The sequence below is a fragment of the Protopterus annectens genome, chromosome 4.part0, assembly GCF_019279795.1.
Source record: "Protopterus annectens isolate FY-2018-M chromosome 4.part0, PAN1.0, whole genome shotgun sequence".
In the NCBI taxonomy this organism is placed as follows: domain Eukaryota; kingdom Metazoa; phylum Chordata; order Ceratodontiformes; family Protopteridae; genus Protopterus; species Protopterus annectens.
The window spans coordinates 894969267-894984228 of record NC_056733.1 but is presented as its reverse complement, the minus strand read 5'-3'; the positions used below and the strand labels follow the sequence as shown (position 1 = coordinate 894984228).

The 14962-nt window shown below is 43.1% G+C and overlaps 1 protein-coding gene across 3 annotated transcripts in view; it reads left to right on the top strand.

Moving 5' to 3' along the window:
• The window catches only part of HNF1A (HNF1 homeobox A), a 457456-nt gene that overhangs the window by 238424 nt on the left and 204070 nt on the right, over window positions 1-14962 (top strand). For all 3 annotated transcript variants that reach the window (XM_044068856.1, XM_044068854.1, XM_044068855.1), the window contains exon 3: window positions 5373-5556. In XM_044068856.1, coding sequence (XP_043924791.1) covers window positions 5373-5556 — 184 coding nt within the window. The remainder of the gene's footprint in view (window positions 1-5372; window positions 5557-14962) is intronic.

Below are 14962 nucleotides of genomic sequence, written 5' to 3'. Positions count from 1 at the left end.
CCTCCCCTTAGAAGAGGCAGTTGCATATTTTAACAATAGATTTCTTGATATCCTTGACTTGCATGCACCTACCCATTCTAAACAGACAAAGGCAAAAACTGCCCCATGGCTGTCTAAAGAATCTAGACTAAAAATTTCTGTCAGAAACAAAATCTGGGCTCTATGGTGCTCCACTAAAGACCCCTACGATCATGTTAAATACAGGCAAGCTAGGAATGAGACTAAAAAAATCCATTCTACAAGACAAAAAAACAATACTACTGTAATTTACAGACAGCAAACCAGAACAATCCTCAGAAGTTTTGGGCAGGTTTGAATAATCTACTCCATTCTGGAAAAATGTCTACCCCTATCCCCATCGCTACCATTAATAAATCTCCTGAGGATGTCTCAGACAGTTTTAACCATTTCTTTACAAAGACAATTCAAGCCCTAGCTAGCCAACTACCTCCCAGCTCCCCTGGCCCTGATAGTACCACCCCTATAAACCTACTCTCTTTCAGCTTCCAACCAGTGTCCACATCACTTATCCGTACCTTGCTCAAAAAATTAAAACCCACCACACTCTCAGCTGATCATCTCCCTGCTGAGTACCTTCAAAAATCAGCTGATGCCATAGCCTATCCAGTATCTATACTAATTAACCGCAACATAGCAGAGGCAAACATTCTCACCATTTGGAAAACATCCTATGTAATCCCACTACATAAAGGAGGTTCCTCCACTGAATTCTCTAATTACAGACTGATAACTATACTTTCTCCACTAGCTAAGGTTATGGAAAAATGTATACACAAACAACTCATGCACCACTTAATTCAGAATCACCTCATGGCCGATACCCAACATGGCTTCCGTTCACACAAGAGCACAACCACAGCCCTACTAGCATTCATCAATACCATTAATAATAATCGTAACAATAATCAAATATCCTCATCCCTCTTCTTGGATCTTTCAAACGCATTTGACATGGTGGATCACCAACTTTAGATTCACGCCCTGCAATCTTTCTGTCTAAATACCAGTACCATTCAATGGTTTAAATCTTAACTCAGTGGGAGGCAGCAGGCTGTCCTCTGGCAGAACAAGCTCTCCAACCTATTACCTAACACCCTTGGAGTGCCATAAGGCTCCATATTAGGACCCCTACTGTTTTCCATCTTTATAAGCAACCTATATACAGTCATCCCGAATGTTAGCTGTATCCAATACACTGATGATTCCACCCTGATTTGCTCAGCCACATCTCCCTCAGAATTAAGGTCTGTTACCCAATCCACCTTTAATACTATAGAAACCTGGCTCTCCGAACGTCGATTGTTGCTAAATCCCAAAAAAACTAAAATGCTGTTATTCTCTTCAACGCAAAGGTTCACAGAGTTTACCTTCACCATAAATGCAAAAGATGGCACAATAATCACCCCCGACTCATCTACAAAATTTTTAGGAGTAATAATTGATAATAACAGAAAATTTGACCTTCATGTAAACCAAACTATCAAAACCATCAATAAAAAACTAGGGTCACTGTATAGAATAAAAGCCTTCCTAACCCCTCTGGCTATGGTTGCCATAGCTCACTCCCACCTGTTTTCAACACTTTTATATGCATCCCCCCTTCTCTCTAATCTAAATAAAACTGTACTTAATAGACTCTCAATCTGTTACAACCACATTGCCAGGTTTGCCACTGGCCTACCGTTTAGAACACATCATTGCATCAACACAAACATCATCGCAAAAGCCTTCGATACAATACCCCACTCGGGCATTATAGATAAGCTCACCAGCTTAAATATAAACCCCTATGTCACTAGATGGATTGCAAACTGGCTCAAGGACAGAACCCACATGGTTAGAATTGCTGGAGCCATGTCAGACTCCAAACCAGTTACAAGTGGTGTCCCACAAGGCTCAGTCCTGGGACCTCTCTTGTTCGGTATATATTTCTCGGAGGTACAGGCCAACACGGAAGGACTGTGGCTGACCAAGTTCGCAGATGACTGCAAACTGGGTGCCATAATCGACTCTCCAGCCGACACAAGCATCCTCCAAAAGGGCCTCATAGAAACAGACAACTGGTGCCAGAGCCATGGCCTCAAGCTAAATGCCAAAGAGTGTATAGTCATCCCCTTTGGCAAAACAAAGTGCCACAAATTACCACATAGGTGGTAATCCATTAAGTACAGAAGAAGTAATTAGGGACCTGGGGACCCAAGTTGATAGCAATCTCTCATTTGACAACCACGTGGCCAAAGTGGTTAGAAAACATTTTATATAGCTCACCTAATCATGAAGGATTTACATCTAGATCAGGGAGGTCATCGTGCCTCTTTACTCATCCCTCATCAGGCCCATAATTGAGTACAATGCCCCTTTTGGGATGTACCTTACCAGACACCTGCAGCAACTGGAAAGACCCCAAAAGTACCTCACCAAGAGGATTAAAGGGCTCAAACAGATGCCATATGCTGCCCGGTTAAAGAAACTCCAGCTCTACTCAGTGGCATACCGCCTGTTCAGAGGCGATCTGTGCCTGACGTATAAAGCCATGTCCAACCCGGAATTAATGGACATGCTGGACCTCAGAAAATCCAAATCCCATCGAGCTACGCCGAGAGACTTGAACCTCAGCACTGAAATAAATAGGACATGCTGGAGGGACAGATTCATAACCCAGAGGCTCCCTTCACGCTGGAATAAAATCCCAGTCCAGGTTAGGCAGAGTCCCTCATTGACTTTCTTCAAGAGGAATCTTGATGAGTGGATGGGAGATCGTAGGTTTACCCCGGGTATCACTTCTGTGTCACTGTTAGACAGAGGCACAGTATACTAACCTCGAAAAAGGGCATAGCAAAATAAATTTAAAATGGGTGGAGAAAGCCAAACACATTCTAGCTAGGCTTATAAATGCCCTAGGGCAGATAGCCTAGTATGAACCTATGAACCTATGAACCTTAAACAGCTTGGGTGGCTAAAACTTCCCAGTCTTAGCCAATATAACCTTTTGATTATGGCTAATAAAATTCTCTGATTATCCAGATAACACACCAGCTCTTAAAAATATGATCACCCCCCACAACAATCCAAGACTGCTCCGATCCTCAAACAGACTACAAATTAAGACAATTAAAATTAACAATGTAGCCGGTGACTCTCTCTTTGCAAACTCTGCAGGCAAAGCATGGAACCCCCTTCCAGTTAACATTACTTTGCTCAATTCAAATCTAAACTCAAACAGCATCTGGCACTAAACTGGCTTTGCCACGGTAAAAAGCCTGGCTAACTCTCACCATGAATGTATATAATCTAGTAATCAAATTACTGTTATTTTTTCCCCTAACTGTTACCAGGGGTAACTCGAGCTTGTGATATTGTCCGTTTCATATCTGCTTATGTCATTTGTAAATATCTCATCTGTAATATGTCTTCTTTGTTATTACTTATCTGTCTACATTGGTAATATGCCTTCTTTGTTATTACTTATCTGTTTACCTTGGAGCTTTTCTCCCCGGGCCTCCAATGAAAATGGACAGTAGTCCAGTTGGACTATCCCAGTCAACAAATGTAAAATAAATAAATAAAATAAATGTGGTGCAGAACATCATGTTACAGCACTATGCGGTGCAGAACATCATGTTACAGCACTATGCGGTGCAGAACATCATGTTACAGCACTATGCAGTGCAGAACATCGTGTTATAGAACTATGCAGTGCAGAGCATCATGTTACAGCACTATGCGGTGCAGAACATCATGTTACAGCACTATGCAGTGCAGAACATTATGTTACAGCACTATGCAGTGCAGAACATCATGTTACAGCACTATGCGGTGCAGAACATCATGTTACAGCACTATGCGGTGCAGAACATTATGTTACAGCACTATGCGGTGCAGAACATCATGTTACAGCACTATGCGGTGCAGAACATCATGTTACAGCACTATGCGGTGCAGAACATCATGTTACAGCACTATGCAGTGCAGAACATCGTGTTATAGAACTATGCAGTGCAGAGCATCATGTTACAGCACTATGCGGTGCAGAACATCATGTTACAGCACTATGCAGTGCAGAACATTATGTTACAGCACTATGCAGTGCAGAACATCATGTTACAGCACTATGCGGTGCAGAACATCATGTTACAGCACTATGCGGTGCAGAACATTATGTTACAGCACTATGCGGTGCAGAACATCATGTTACAGCACTATGCAGTGCAGAACATCATGTTACAGCACTATGCGGTGCAGAACATCATGTTACAGCACTATGCGGTACAGAACATCATGTTACAGCACTTTATGGTGCAGAACATCATGTTACAGCACTATGCGGTGCAGAACATCATGTTACAGCACTATGCAGTGCAGAACATCATGTTACAGCACTATGCGGTGCAGAACATCATGTTACAGCACTATGCGGTGCAGAACATCATGTTACAGCGCTATGCAGTGCAGAACATCATGTTACAGCACTATGCGGTGCAGAACATCATGTTACAGCACTATGCGGTGCAGAAAATCATGTTACAGCACTATGCGGTGCAGAACATCATGTTACAGCACTATGCGGTGCAGAACATCATGTTACAGCACTATGCAGTGCAGAACATCATGTTACAGCACTATGCGGTGCAGAACATCATGTTACAGCACTATGCGGTGCAGAACATCATGTTACAGCACTATGCGGTGCAGAACATCATGTTACAGCACTATGCGGTGCAGAACATCATGTTACAGCACTATGCGGTGCAGAACATCATGTTACAGCACTATGCGGTGCAGAACATCATGTTACAGCACTATGCGGTGCAGAACATCATGTTACAGCACTATGCGGTACAGAACATCATGTTACAGCACTATGCGGTGCAGAACATCATGTTACAGCACTATGCGGTGCAGAACATCATGTTACAGCACTATGTGGGGCAGAACATCATGTTAAAACACTATGCGGTGCAGAACATCATGTTACAGCACTATGAGGTGCAGAAATAATGTTACAGCACTATGCAGCATCAAGTTAAAGCTATTTCTGAAATTTAAAAAAAGTTACCATGACATGTACATATTGTGGTACCTTTCTGAATCCCTTACCCCCTTGTCTAATTCTTTTTCACATAGCCATGTTTCAGTTCATTGTCTGGATAAATATTTTGTTTGGTTTTAATTGCAGCAACCTGTTGTTTTTTCCTTATACTTCTCGATTCTACTTCTTAATTGTATCATGTTCATGTAACAGTACCTTGAGATCATATTTTTATTGTACATCTTGTCTATATTGACACATAAATGTGAAGTATTTTCGTTAGAAAAATATTACTTCCCTCCCTACTTCTTTTCCTTTTTAGAATTCAGTGCTGGACATACCTTAATGGGAGAGGACTCTATCAGTGATGAACTGTGCAGTAAAAAAATGAGAAGGAACCGATTTAAATGGGGCCCTGCCTCACAACAAATTTTATTCCAGGCTTATGAGAGGCAGAAGAACCCCAGCAAAGAGGAACGAGAAGCTCTAGTAGAGGAATGTAACAGGTTAGTAGAACTTGTATATGAATTAAATATTACATTTCTAGACACTCTGCATAAAGACACCATGCTCTTCTCTCTGCCTATATCTACGTCTGCATGATGCAACAAGATTTGTTTTTTGAAAGACTGACAGACAATATGATTGTTTAAAAACTGGTATGTAAATGTGGCTCTAATTACAAATAAGGTGCTCAGCCATTTGACTAATAAGGGAGACAAATAGAAAGAGTGCTCTTTCCATTATATAAGAAAGTAAATACAGGCCTGCTCATGGATGCTCTGACTGCAAGATAACCAGAACATGCACCTTACTGCCACATTCTGCTCAGACACTAGAACATGTACCTTACTGCCACATTCTGCTCAGACACTAGAACATGTACCTTACTGCCACATTCTGCTCAGACACTAGAACATGCACCTTACTGCCGCATTCTGCTCAGACACTAGAACATGCACCTTACTGCCACATTCTGCTCAGACACTAGAACATGTACCTTACTGCCACATTCTGCTCAGACACTAGAACATGCACCTTACTGCCATGTTCTGCTCAGACACTAGAATATGCACCTTACTGCCACATTCTGTTCAGACACTAGAACATGCACCTTACTGCCACGTTCTGCTCAGACATTAGAACATGCACCTTACTGCCACATTCTGTTCAGACACTAGAACATGCACCTTACTGCCACGTTCAGCTCAGATACTAGAACATGCATCTTACTGCCAGATTCTGCTCAGACACTAGAACATGCACCTTACTGCCACGTTCTGCTCAGATAGTTGAGTCTTCCCACACAGGTAACTTCACTCCTGTCCTGTTCTGATCCACCCCTGAATAACTTCTCCCATATAGACCAAACCATTTCCTTTTTTCTGCGAGAAGAACTTGAAAGTCAAGAGCCCAGACAGTAGTTCTTATTTTTTTTAGCATTTGTAGGAGAAATTCCTGTTGTTTTACTCTGAAAATTCATCTAGTAAGTAAACTAACTGTTACAGTTATTTCTGGTAAATATGGCATTTAAAATTACATTAAGAACACTTGTGTGCAGAATTTCATATCAAAGCTTCATTTGCTTTTGAAGACTTTATTCAATTAATACATCCAAAAAAGATAAGCAAGAAAGCATATTCCACATAGGTTCATAGGTTGGTGGGTAAACAGTAGGCTTATCACCACCGGGGCATTTATAAGCCTAGCCTTGTAACCCATCCCAATTATGCCCCTATGTATCATGGGCAGTTATTAGGAGAGGTATGTTAGTTAGGAAGTTTCTAAAGGATATGTTGCGGGGTATGTTAGTTTGGGCATAGTTACTGTCTACATCTGTCTATCCAGAGACATGGGAGCCAGACCCAGGGTGAATTTCCAAGTCCCCCCATTTGCATGATACTAGATAGTGCTAAGCATGCAAAGGGTTCAACAAAGCCACTAGACATAGCAGCACAAGGCCCTTATGAAAGCAATGATGATGGACCACCTTGAGAAGTTGGAGGCTGCTACCTTATCTTTCATTTCCTCCTCAGCTTCGAGGATGGACCACCTTGAGAAGTTGGAGGCTGCTACCTTATCTTTCATTTCCTCCTCAGCTTCGAGGATGGACCACCTTGAGAAGTTGGAGGCTGCTACCTTATCTTTCATTTCCTCCTCAGCTTCGAGGATGGACCACCTTGAGAAGTTGGAGGCTGCTACCTTATCTTTCATTTCCTCCTCAGCTTCGAGGATGGACCACTTTGAGAAGTTGGAGGCTGCTACCTTATCTTTCATTTCCTCCTCAGCTTCGAGGATGGACCACCTTGAGAAGTTGGAGGCTGCTACCTTATCTTTCATTTCCTCCTCAGCTTCGAGGATGGACCACCTTGAGAAGTTGGAGGCTGCTAACTTATCTTTCATTTCCTCCTCAGCTTCGAGGATGGACCACCTTGAGAAGTTGGAGGCTGCTACCTTATCTTTCATTTCCTCCTCAGCTTCGAGGATGGACCACCTTGAGAAGTTGGAGGCTGCTACCTTATCTTTCATTTCCTCCTCAGCTTCGAGGATGGACCACCTTGAGAAGTTGGAGGCTGCTAACTTACCTTTCATTTCCTCCTCAGCTTCGAGGATGGACCACCTTGAGAAGTTGGAGGCTGCTACCTTATCTTTCATTTCCTCCTCAGCTTCGAGGATGGACCACCTTGAGAAGTTGGAGGCTGCTACCTTATCTTTCATTTCCTCCTCAGCTTCGAGGATGGACCACCTTGAGAAGTTGGAGGCTGCTACCTTATCTTTAATTTCCTCCTCAGCTTCGAGGATGGACCACCTTGAGAAGTTGGAGGCTGCTAACTTATCTTTCATTTCCTCCTGAGCTTCGAGGAAAGAAAAGAAAGAGATAGTAAAAAAATCAAAGACAGTATCATAAGCACTGCATGGAGAAGTGTGAGTGCAGACCTTCAGAACCATAGATTATATAAGAATATGTTAAATGAAGTTTGGCATTTACAACTTAAAACTATAATTTCTAGAAGATCTAGAAAGATTTATGCATGCCATATCTGGCTAAATTTACAGAACTTGTTGAAAAAAAGATTAACAATTACAATGAATAACTTCAGTTTCTTTTTGTTTCTTCTATATGTGAAACACAATCAAAAATGGTTAAAGTACCAAATTTTATGTAAAGATTTATTTATTTATTTTTTATTTATTTATCATTTGTTGACCGGGAAAGTCCGACTAGGTTCCATAGAGCCTGTTTTCAGCGGAGGCCCGGGGAGAAATGCTCCAGATGCATGTCTTTGGAATGTGGGAGGAAACCAGAGTACCCGGAGGAAACCCACACGAGCACAGGGAGAACATGCAAACTCCACACAGAAGGCACCCCAGCCGAGAATCGAACCGGAGAACCTCTTGCTGTGAGGCGACAACGTTAAACGCTGCACCACTGTCTTTGTAAACACCTTAGTTATTTTATTGTATCAGTTATTCTATATAATTATTTGAATATATGTTACAATCTCTGAAATTACAATTTTTCTGTGAAATTCATGATTGTTTATAAATTTGTTTTATTTAAAACCAATAAAATTGTTTTCAAAAAAAAAAAGAACCATGGATTATATCAAATCTTCAAATCCATAAACCATCTCATCCTCCAGGCCAGCTACTTCTCTCCTCCATAGCCAAAAAATGGAATCCCCCCCCCTCCTTCACAGCCTTTCCCAGCATGACAATTTCAAAACCCAGCTACTATCTCATCTATCATCCAAAAAGATATGCCCATGCCACACTCCAATTCAAGCCCCTCTTCACCCTCTTTCTTTCTGCACAACTCCTTAAGATTCTCTCGGCTGCCTTGGACTGTGTATCTTCCGTGGTATTCTCCATAACCCCTTCTGTTACTCTCTCCATGCATTATAGACCACCTAAACTAAACTCGCATAGAATTCTCCTGTCACAAATTACACTCTGTATCTGATCACTTCTACCTACCATTATAAGCTAGTTACTATATATTTTAAAAGTTTTACTCACTTGAGCTTTTAACATATTGTATTACACACACTGAAATGTCTTTAACTTGTTCTGCATAGTGACTTGTGGCCCTGGTAACCTGCAATATGTACTTGAAATGTATACTTTTTTTTTGCCCTTTCTTTGTAACCTGCAAGATGTAAATTCAAATGTAACTAATATGTTTTGGAGCTTTTCTCCCCGGGTCTCCACTGAAAACGGGCTCTTCTGGCCCAGTGGACTTCCCCTGTCATCAAACTTAAATAAATAAATAAATAGTAAATTATAAGCGCTGCATGGAGAAGTGTGAGTGCAGACCTTCGGAACCATAGATTGTAAACAGTGCATGGAGAGGTATGAGTGAAGACCTTTGGAACCATAGATTGTAAACACTGCATGGAGAAGTGTGAGTGCAGACCTTTGGAACCATAGATTGTAAACACTGCATGGAGAAGTGTGAGTGCAGACCTTCGGAACCATAGATTGTAAACACTGCATGGAAAAGTGTGAGTGCAGACCTTCAGAACCATAGATTATAAGCACTGCATGGAAAAGCGTAAGTGTAGACCTTTGGAACCATAGATTATAAGGACTGCATGGAGAAGTGTGAGTGCAGACCTTCAGAACCATAGATTACTCCTGTAATGTCTGTTTTCCTGCCTATTCATTCCCACACTTGTGGTTTGCAGAAGCTGATGCAGGTTATGTTTCAGGAGTAGGTGGTGGTTTAGGACCCTTTGGCAGCTCTTCGGGCTACCTTTTTCCTGCAAGACCCTTCACCAATGAAGTTATAGCATGGACAATCTCCAAAGTTGGCTCATCTTCAGAATACCTCCTGCAGTCCAGTGGACATTATTTATAAACTCTCTTTTGTTGATTAAGAGGAGACTAATGTCTGTCACTGAACACCTGGCTTTCTCTTAGGCCTCTTGTAGCCAGTGCTGGTTCCTTCTCAGCCAGGCGTCAGAAAGACCTAGTGTCAGGGTTGTTCTGTAATAACGTCATCTGATATCATAAACACTGACTGTAGGCCTCCAGATATAATCTTCCTCTAGACTGGGTCTGCCTCTGAGTATCATGGGAACTGTTAAAAGATACCAGGACTCTGGGTTTATCATTGCTTTGTTAGACACTGAATCCCCAAGTACCAGTACTTCCATTTTCAATAAAGTCTCTGATGATTTTCTTTCAATATTAAAGCTGCACAGGACCAAGGACTCTACCACACTCCTGCTACCAAAGTCCTCCAGCCAGTGACACCTCCATCATAAAGGGCTTCTGTCCTCTTGCCTGTCAATATACCAGTGTCACAATCTCTAATGAGGTTCACTTTATCCCTGCAGATGTCCTTCATGGATGCATCTGCAGTCATAACAACTGGGTTGTCCTGTCGTCAGGCAGCCCTTCGGTCGGCCGGATTCCAAAGTCCGGGTCCGGCTTCGGCTGATGTCGCACTTCTCCCGACATCATCTCTGTTGGTCTTCGGGTATAAAGGCATCAGCCGACGCCATTTTCCTCAGTCTTTCTTGCCGCGTGGCGCCCGAAGCAGAAGCTGTTCGCAAGTGCCGGTCGGTCAGATCCAGAGATTACTACTTCCGAATACTACTTCGAAGACTTCTAAAAGCTAAATACCCCGTTGGGGACTCTTTCTTGCCTCAGCCGATGTCAGAAAAAGTCAATAACTGTTTAACTTGTGGGAAACAAATACCTCATAAAGATTTCCACTCTTACTGTTTGCCTTGTTTAGGCCCAGACCACGACGTAGCAGCCTGTTCAGCCTGTGCCTCATTCAACCGACGAGCGCTTAGGCGTCGGTCGGAGTTTGTTGAACAGTTTTTCGCTCAGATTTTGCGTACATTATGCCGTCGGATCCTCCGACTACCCAGATTGTTAAAAAACGCAAAGAAAAAGACCGACACTCGCGGTCCGCGGTTTCGGCTGAAACCATGGTTAAGCAAACCGCGAGTGTCTCGGTTTCGGCCGAAACCGAGAAAACTGATCAAAGCACAGCTGAATCAATGACTACTACTGAGGCTCCTGCTACCTTACTTGAAACGGCCTCAGAAATCTCACCTACAGTGGTTACTAGTGACTTATCAGACACCATCCCTTTGGATGTCTCTACCCCAGCACGTGGTGCTGCTAGGCCTCCTGCAGCCATGTCTATTAAGGCCTTTGCCAGGGCTAAAGCAGCCAAATCTACTAAATCAGTGCCTGTTAAGCCCCCTCTACTAGGCCCACTTCTAGTTCACAAATGCTTACTCTGGCAGAGGATTTAATATCCTTAATTAGGGATCTCAATCTCACCCAGACAGGGCCTCTCAGCCCCAGAAAAGAGACCTAGAGCAGAGCCCCCGAGCCTGTGTCCTCTGATGATTCCATGAGGACTCTGATATTACAGACCAGCCAGAGGCTCATTTCTCCAATTATGAAGACTCAGATGCTGAAGAATCCATTCCAGCTGCTTCTCCACCAGAAGAATTCTCCTTTGGGCAAACCTTACATGCCATGTGAGAACAATTCCAATGGCAGGAACAGGATTTCTCAGATTCCAGAAAAAGACTTAGGACTTTTCTGCACCTACCACAACACAGGCCTTTAGCTATACCTCCTGTCCTCTCTGTTGTGGACGATGCATTTAATGATGTCTGCACTGCACCAGATTCCTTACCTCCAGCCCCTGTCAAACCAGACAGATTTTACAGGGTTCCAGACACTCATCACCACTTATACAAGGCCCCACTTGCAGACCCCAAAACCATATCCCAGGGGCCTAAGGCAGCAGCCTCGACCACAGCAAAAACCCTATTCCTTCTCAAAGGGAAGCCAGGTCTTTAGACAGATGGGGCAAAAGGTTTACACCTCTGCTACTCTCTCAGCTAGAGCTTTAAATTGTCAGTTTCACATGATACAATACCAAGAGTTTATGCTTGATCAGTTAACTAAAAGCTATCCTCTGATGACTCTATAGATAAGAAATATATATTAGAAATGGTAAATAACATACAACAGGTTAGTAACCATTCCTTAAAATGTGGCTATGATGCACTGGAGGCTTCATTTAGATCAGCCATGACTGGCACAGTGATAAGAAGACATGCATGGCTGAAGGAACAGGTCTTACCGGATCATGTTAAAGCTAAGTTATTAGATGCACCTATGGATAAGGCCAGTTTGTTTGGTACACCTGCCCAGCAGGTAATGAAGAAAATGGAAGAAAAGGCAAAATCTGTACAAACAGTTAAAGATTTCTTGCAGGTTCAACCCCAAGGTTTAGCAGGAACTGGCCTGCCAAAATTGGTCCTTTCCTGACTCCACAAGATCCCAAAGGGGCAGGAATAGACGTCCCAGAGGCAGAAATCAATCCAGAGGGGTGCCTACAGAGGACGACAGTGGCAAGGTAATAACAGAGGCACAGACACAGCCACTGCCACTACAACAGCACAGTGACTTGATTCTAACTCCGCCTACCAGGGAACAAATAGCAGCACCATTAGGCGGAAAATTAACCTTATTTTCGAAAAACTGGCACTATATCACAAAAGACAAGTGGATTCTGCAAACCATAGACCAAGGATACCGGTTCCACTTCCACACTTTACCAGTCAAAAGAGGAATGCCAAACCTGCCTCCAAATCAAAAACAGAAGCTCTACAGCAGATAATGCAACTAACAAAGATGAGAGCTGTGGAAAAAGTGCCAATAACAGAACAAGGCAAAGGATTCTACTCCAGACTATTCCTAGTTCCAAGAAAGGAAAAAAGCTGGAGACCTATTCTCGACCTGTCCATCTTAAATACATACATCATTGTCCCAAAATTCAAAATGCTGACCCTCCAGCAACTTCTTCCCATGCTGGGCAAGGAGTGCTGGCTGGTAACTCTAGATCTCAAGGAGGCATACCTGCACGTCCCCATACGACCAATTTGCAGAAGATACCTCAGATTTCTTGCAGGATCAGAGCACTATCAATTCTCAGCATTGCCCTTTGGCTTATCTACTGCGCCCAGAGTATTCACAAAATGCCTGGCATCAGTAATCGCTCACTGCAGACTACAGGGAATCCAAATTTATCCATACCTGGACGACTGTCTGCTAAAGGGGGACAACAAAAGCAAGCTGACAACAGATTTACAAAGGGTCATTTACTTGCTACAAGCACTGGGATACACAGTCAATTTACAGAAGTCAAGGCTGATACCATCCCAAACAAGGACATTCTTGGGCGCGGAATTGGACACAGTAAAACAAATGGCATTCCTAACTGCAGAAAAACAAAAATAACTCCCTCTTTACTTCTTGGCACTAACAAAACAGAACAAGCTAACAGCAAGAAAAGTTCTACAGGCCTTGGGCTTCATGGCATCCTGCATAATCTTGGTTCCACATGCCAGAATACATATGAGAAAACTACAGTGGTACCTAAAGAATTTATGGTCCCAACACAGGCACAGCCTAGAAGCAGAAATTCCTCTAATCCCATGCCTAAAACAGGAGTTCCTATGGTGGGCTCAAGCATGCCAGTCAAATCCAGGCCTACCTTTCCACAACTATCAAGCAAGCCAAACCATCACAACAGACGCCTCAGACCTAGGATGGGGGCTCACATGCTGGACAAATGCGCAAGGATTGTGGACACAGGACCAGCTCCATTTGCACATCAACCTAAAAGAAATGCTGGCAGTAAAGCTGGCAATCCAAAATTCAGACCATTCCTCAAAGCAGGACATTTGATGATAAGGACAGACAACACCACAGTCATGTGGTACATCAACAAACAGGGAGGCACTCATTCATACCCCTATGCAGAATGACTTTGGACCTTTGGAACCTGGCTCAGCTACAACATCCAGTTACAGGCAATGTTCGTACCAGGAAAGGAGAATACTCTAGCAGACATGTTAAGCAGAACCACCTCGGATGCTCACGAATGGATGCTACACCCGACATCTTCAAGGCCATCTCAAAGAAATGGGGAATGCCACAGATAGATCTATTCGCTTCCCTCTCAATCACCAGCTCAAAAATTCTGCACAAGGACGTTCCACCCACTTGCATGGAAAGTGGACTCGCTCTCCTTCAGCTGGAAAGGTCTGACAGCATATGCATTCCCACCTCTTCCCTTGATACACAAGGTATTACTAAAAATCAAGGAGGAACGTCCAAGGATAACCCTGATAGCTCCAAACTGGCCAAGACAACACTGGTACCCATTGCTGAGGAGCATGTCTCGGGACAAAATATGGCCAATACCCCTGATGCCTTTGATGTTAACCCAGAACAACTACAGCATCATGCATCCAAACCTAAAAACTTTGCAACTGACTCCATGGAACATCACATAGCAGCAACTAATCCAGAGCTTTCCCAAAGGGTTAAAGACATTATCCTTGAAGCCCACAGACCTTCAACAAGAAGGAACTATGCAGGAAAATGGAAAAGGTTTGTCATTTGGAGTGCTGAAAGAGGAAAAGATGTGTCCAATATAGACATTGCTAACATTCTGGAGTATTTGGCAGAGCTTCTACATACAGGCCTGTCCTATTCCTCCATCAAGATACATGCATCAGCTATTTCAGCAGAATACAGCTTTGATCCACCTGTCTTTTCACATCCTTTACTCAGGCAGTTCCTCAGAGGGATCAAGAATGTAAAACCTCCTAGGAAACCACCATTGCCAGCTTGGGATTTGAACTTTGTGCTGGAAAAGTTGACACTCGCACCTTTTGAACCAGCAGCAACAGCAGACCTGCAGCATCTATCGTGGAAAACTGCTTTCCTACTGGCAATAACCTCAGCAAGGAGGGTTTCTGAACTTCAGGCCCTAATGGCAGTACAACCCTTCCTAATCTTCCACCAAGACAGAGTGTCCATGAGGACTAATCCTACATTTATGCCTAAGGTGGTATCCAG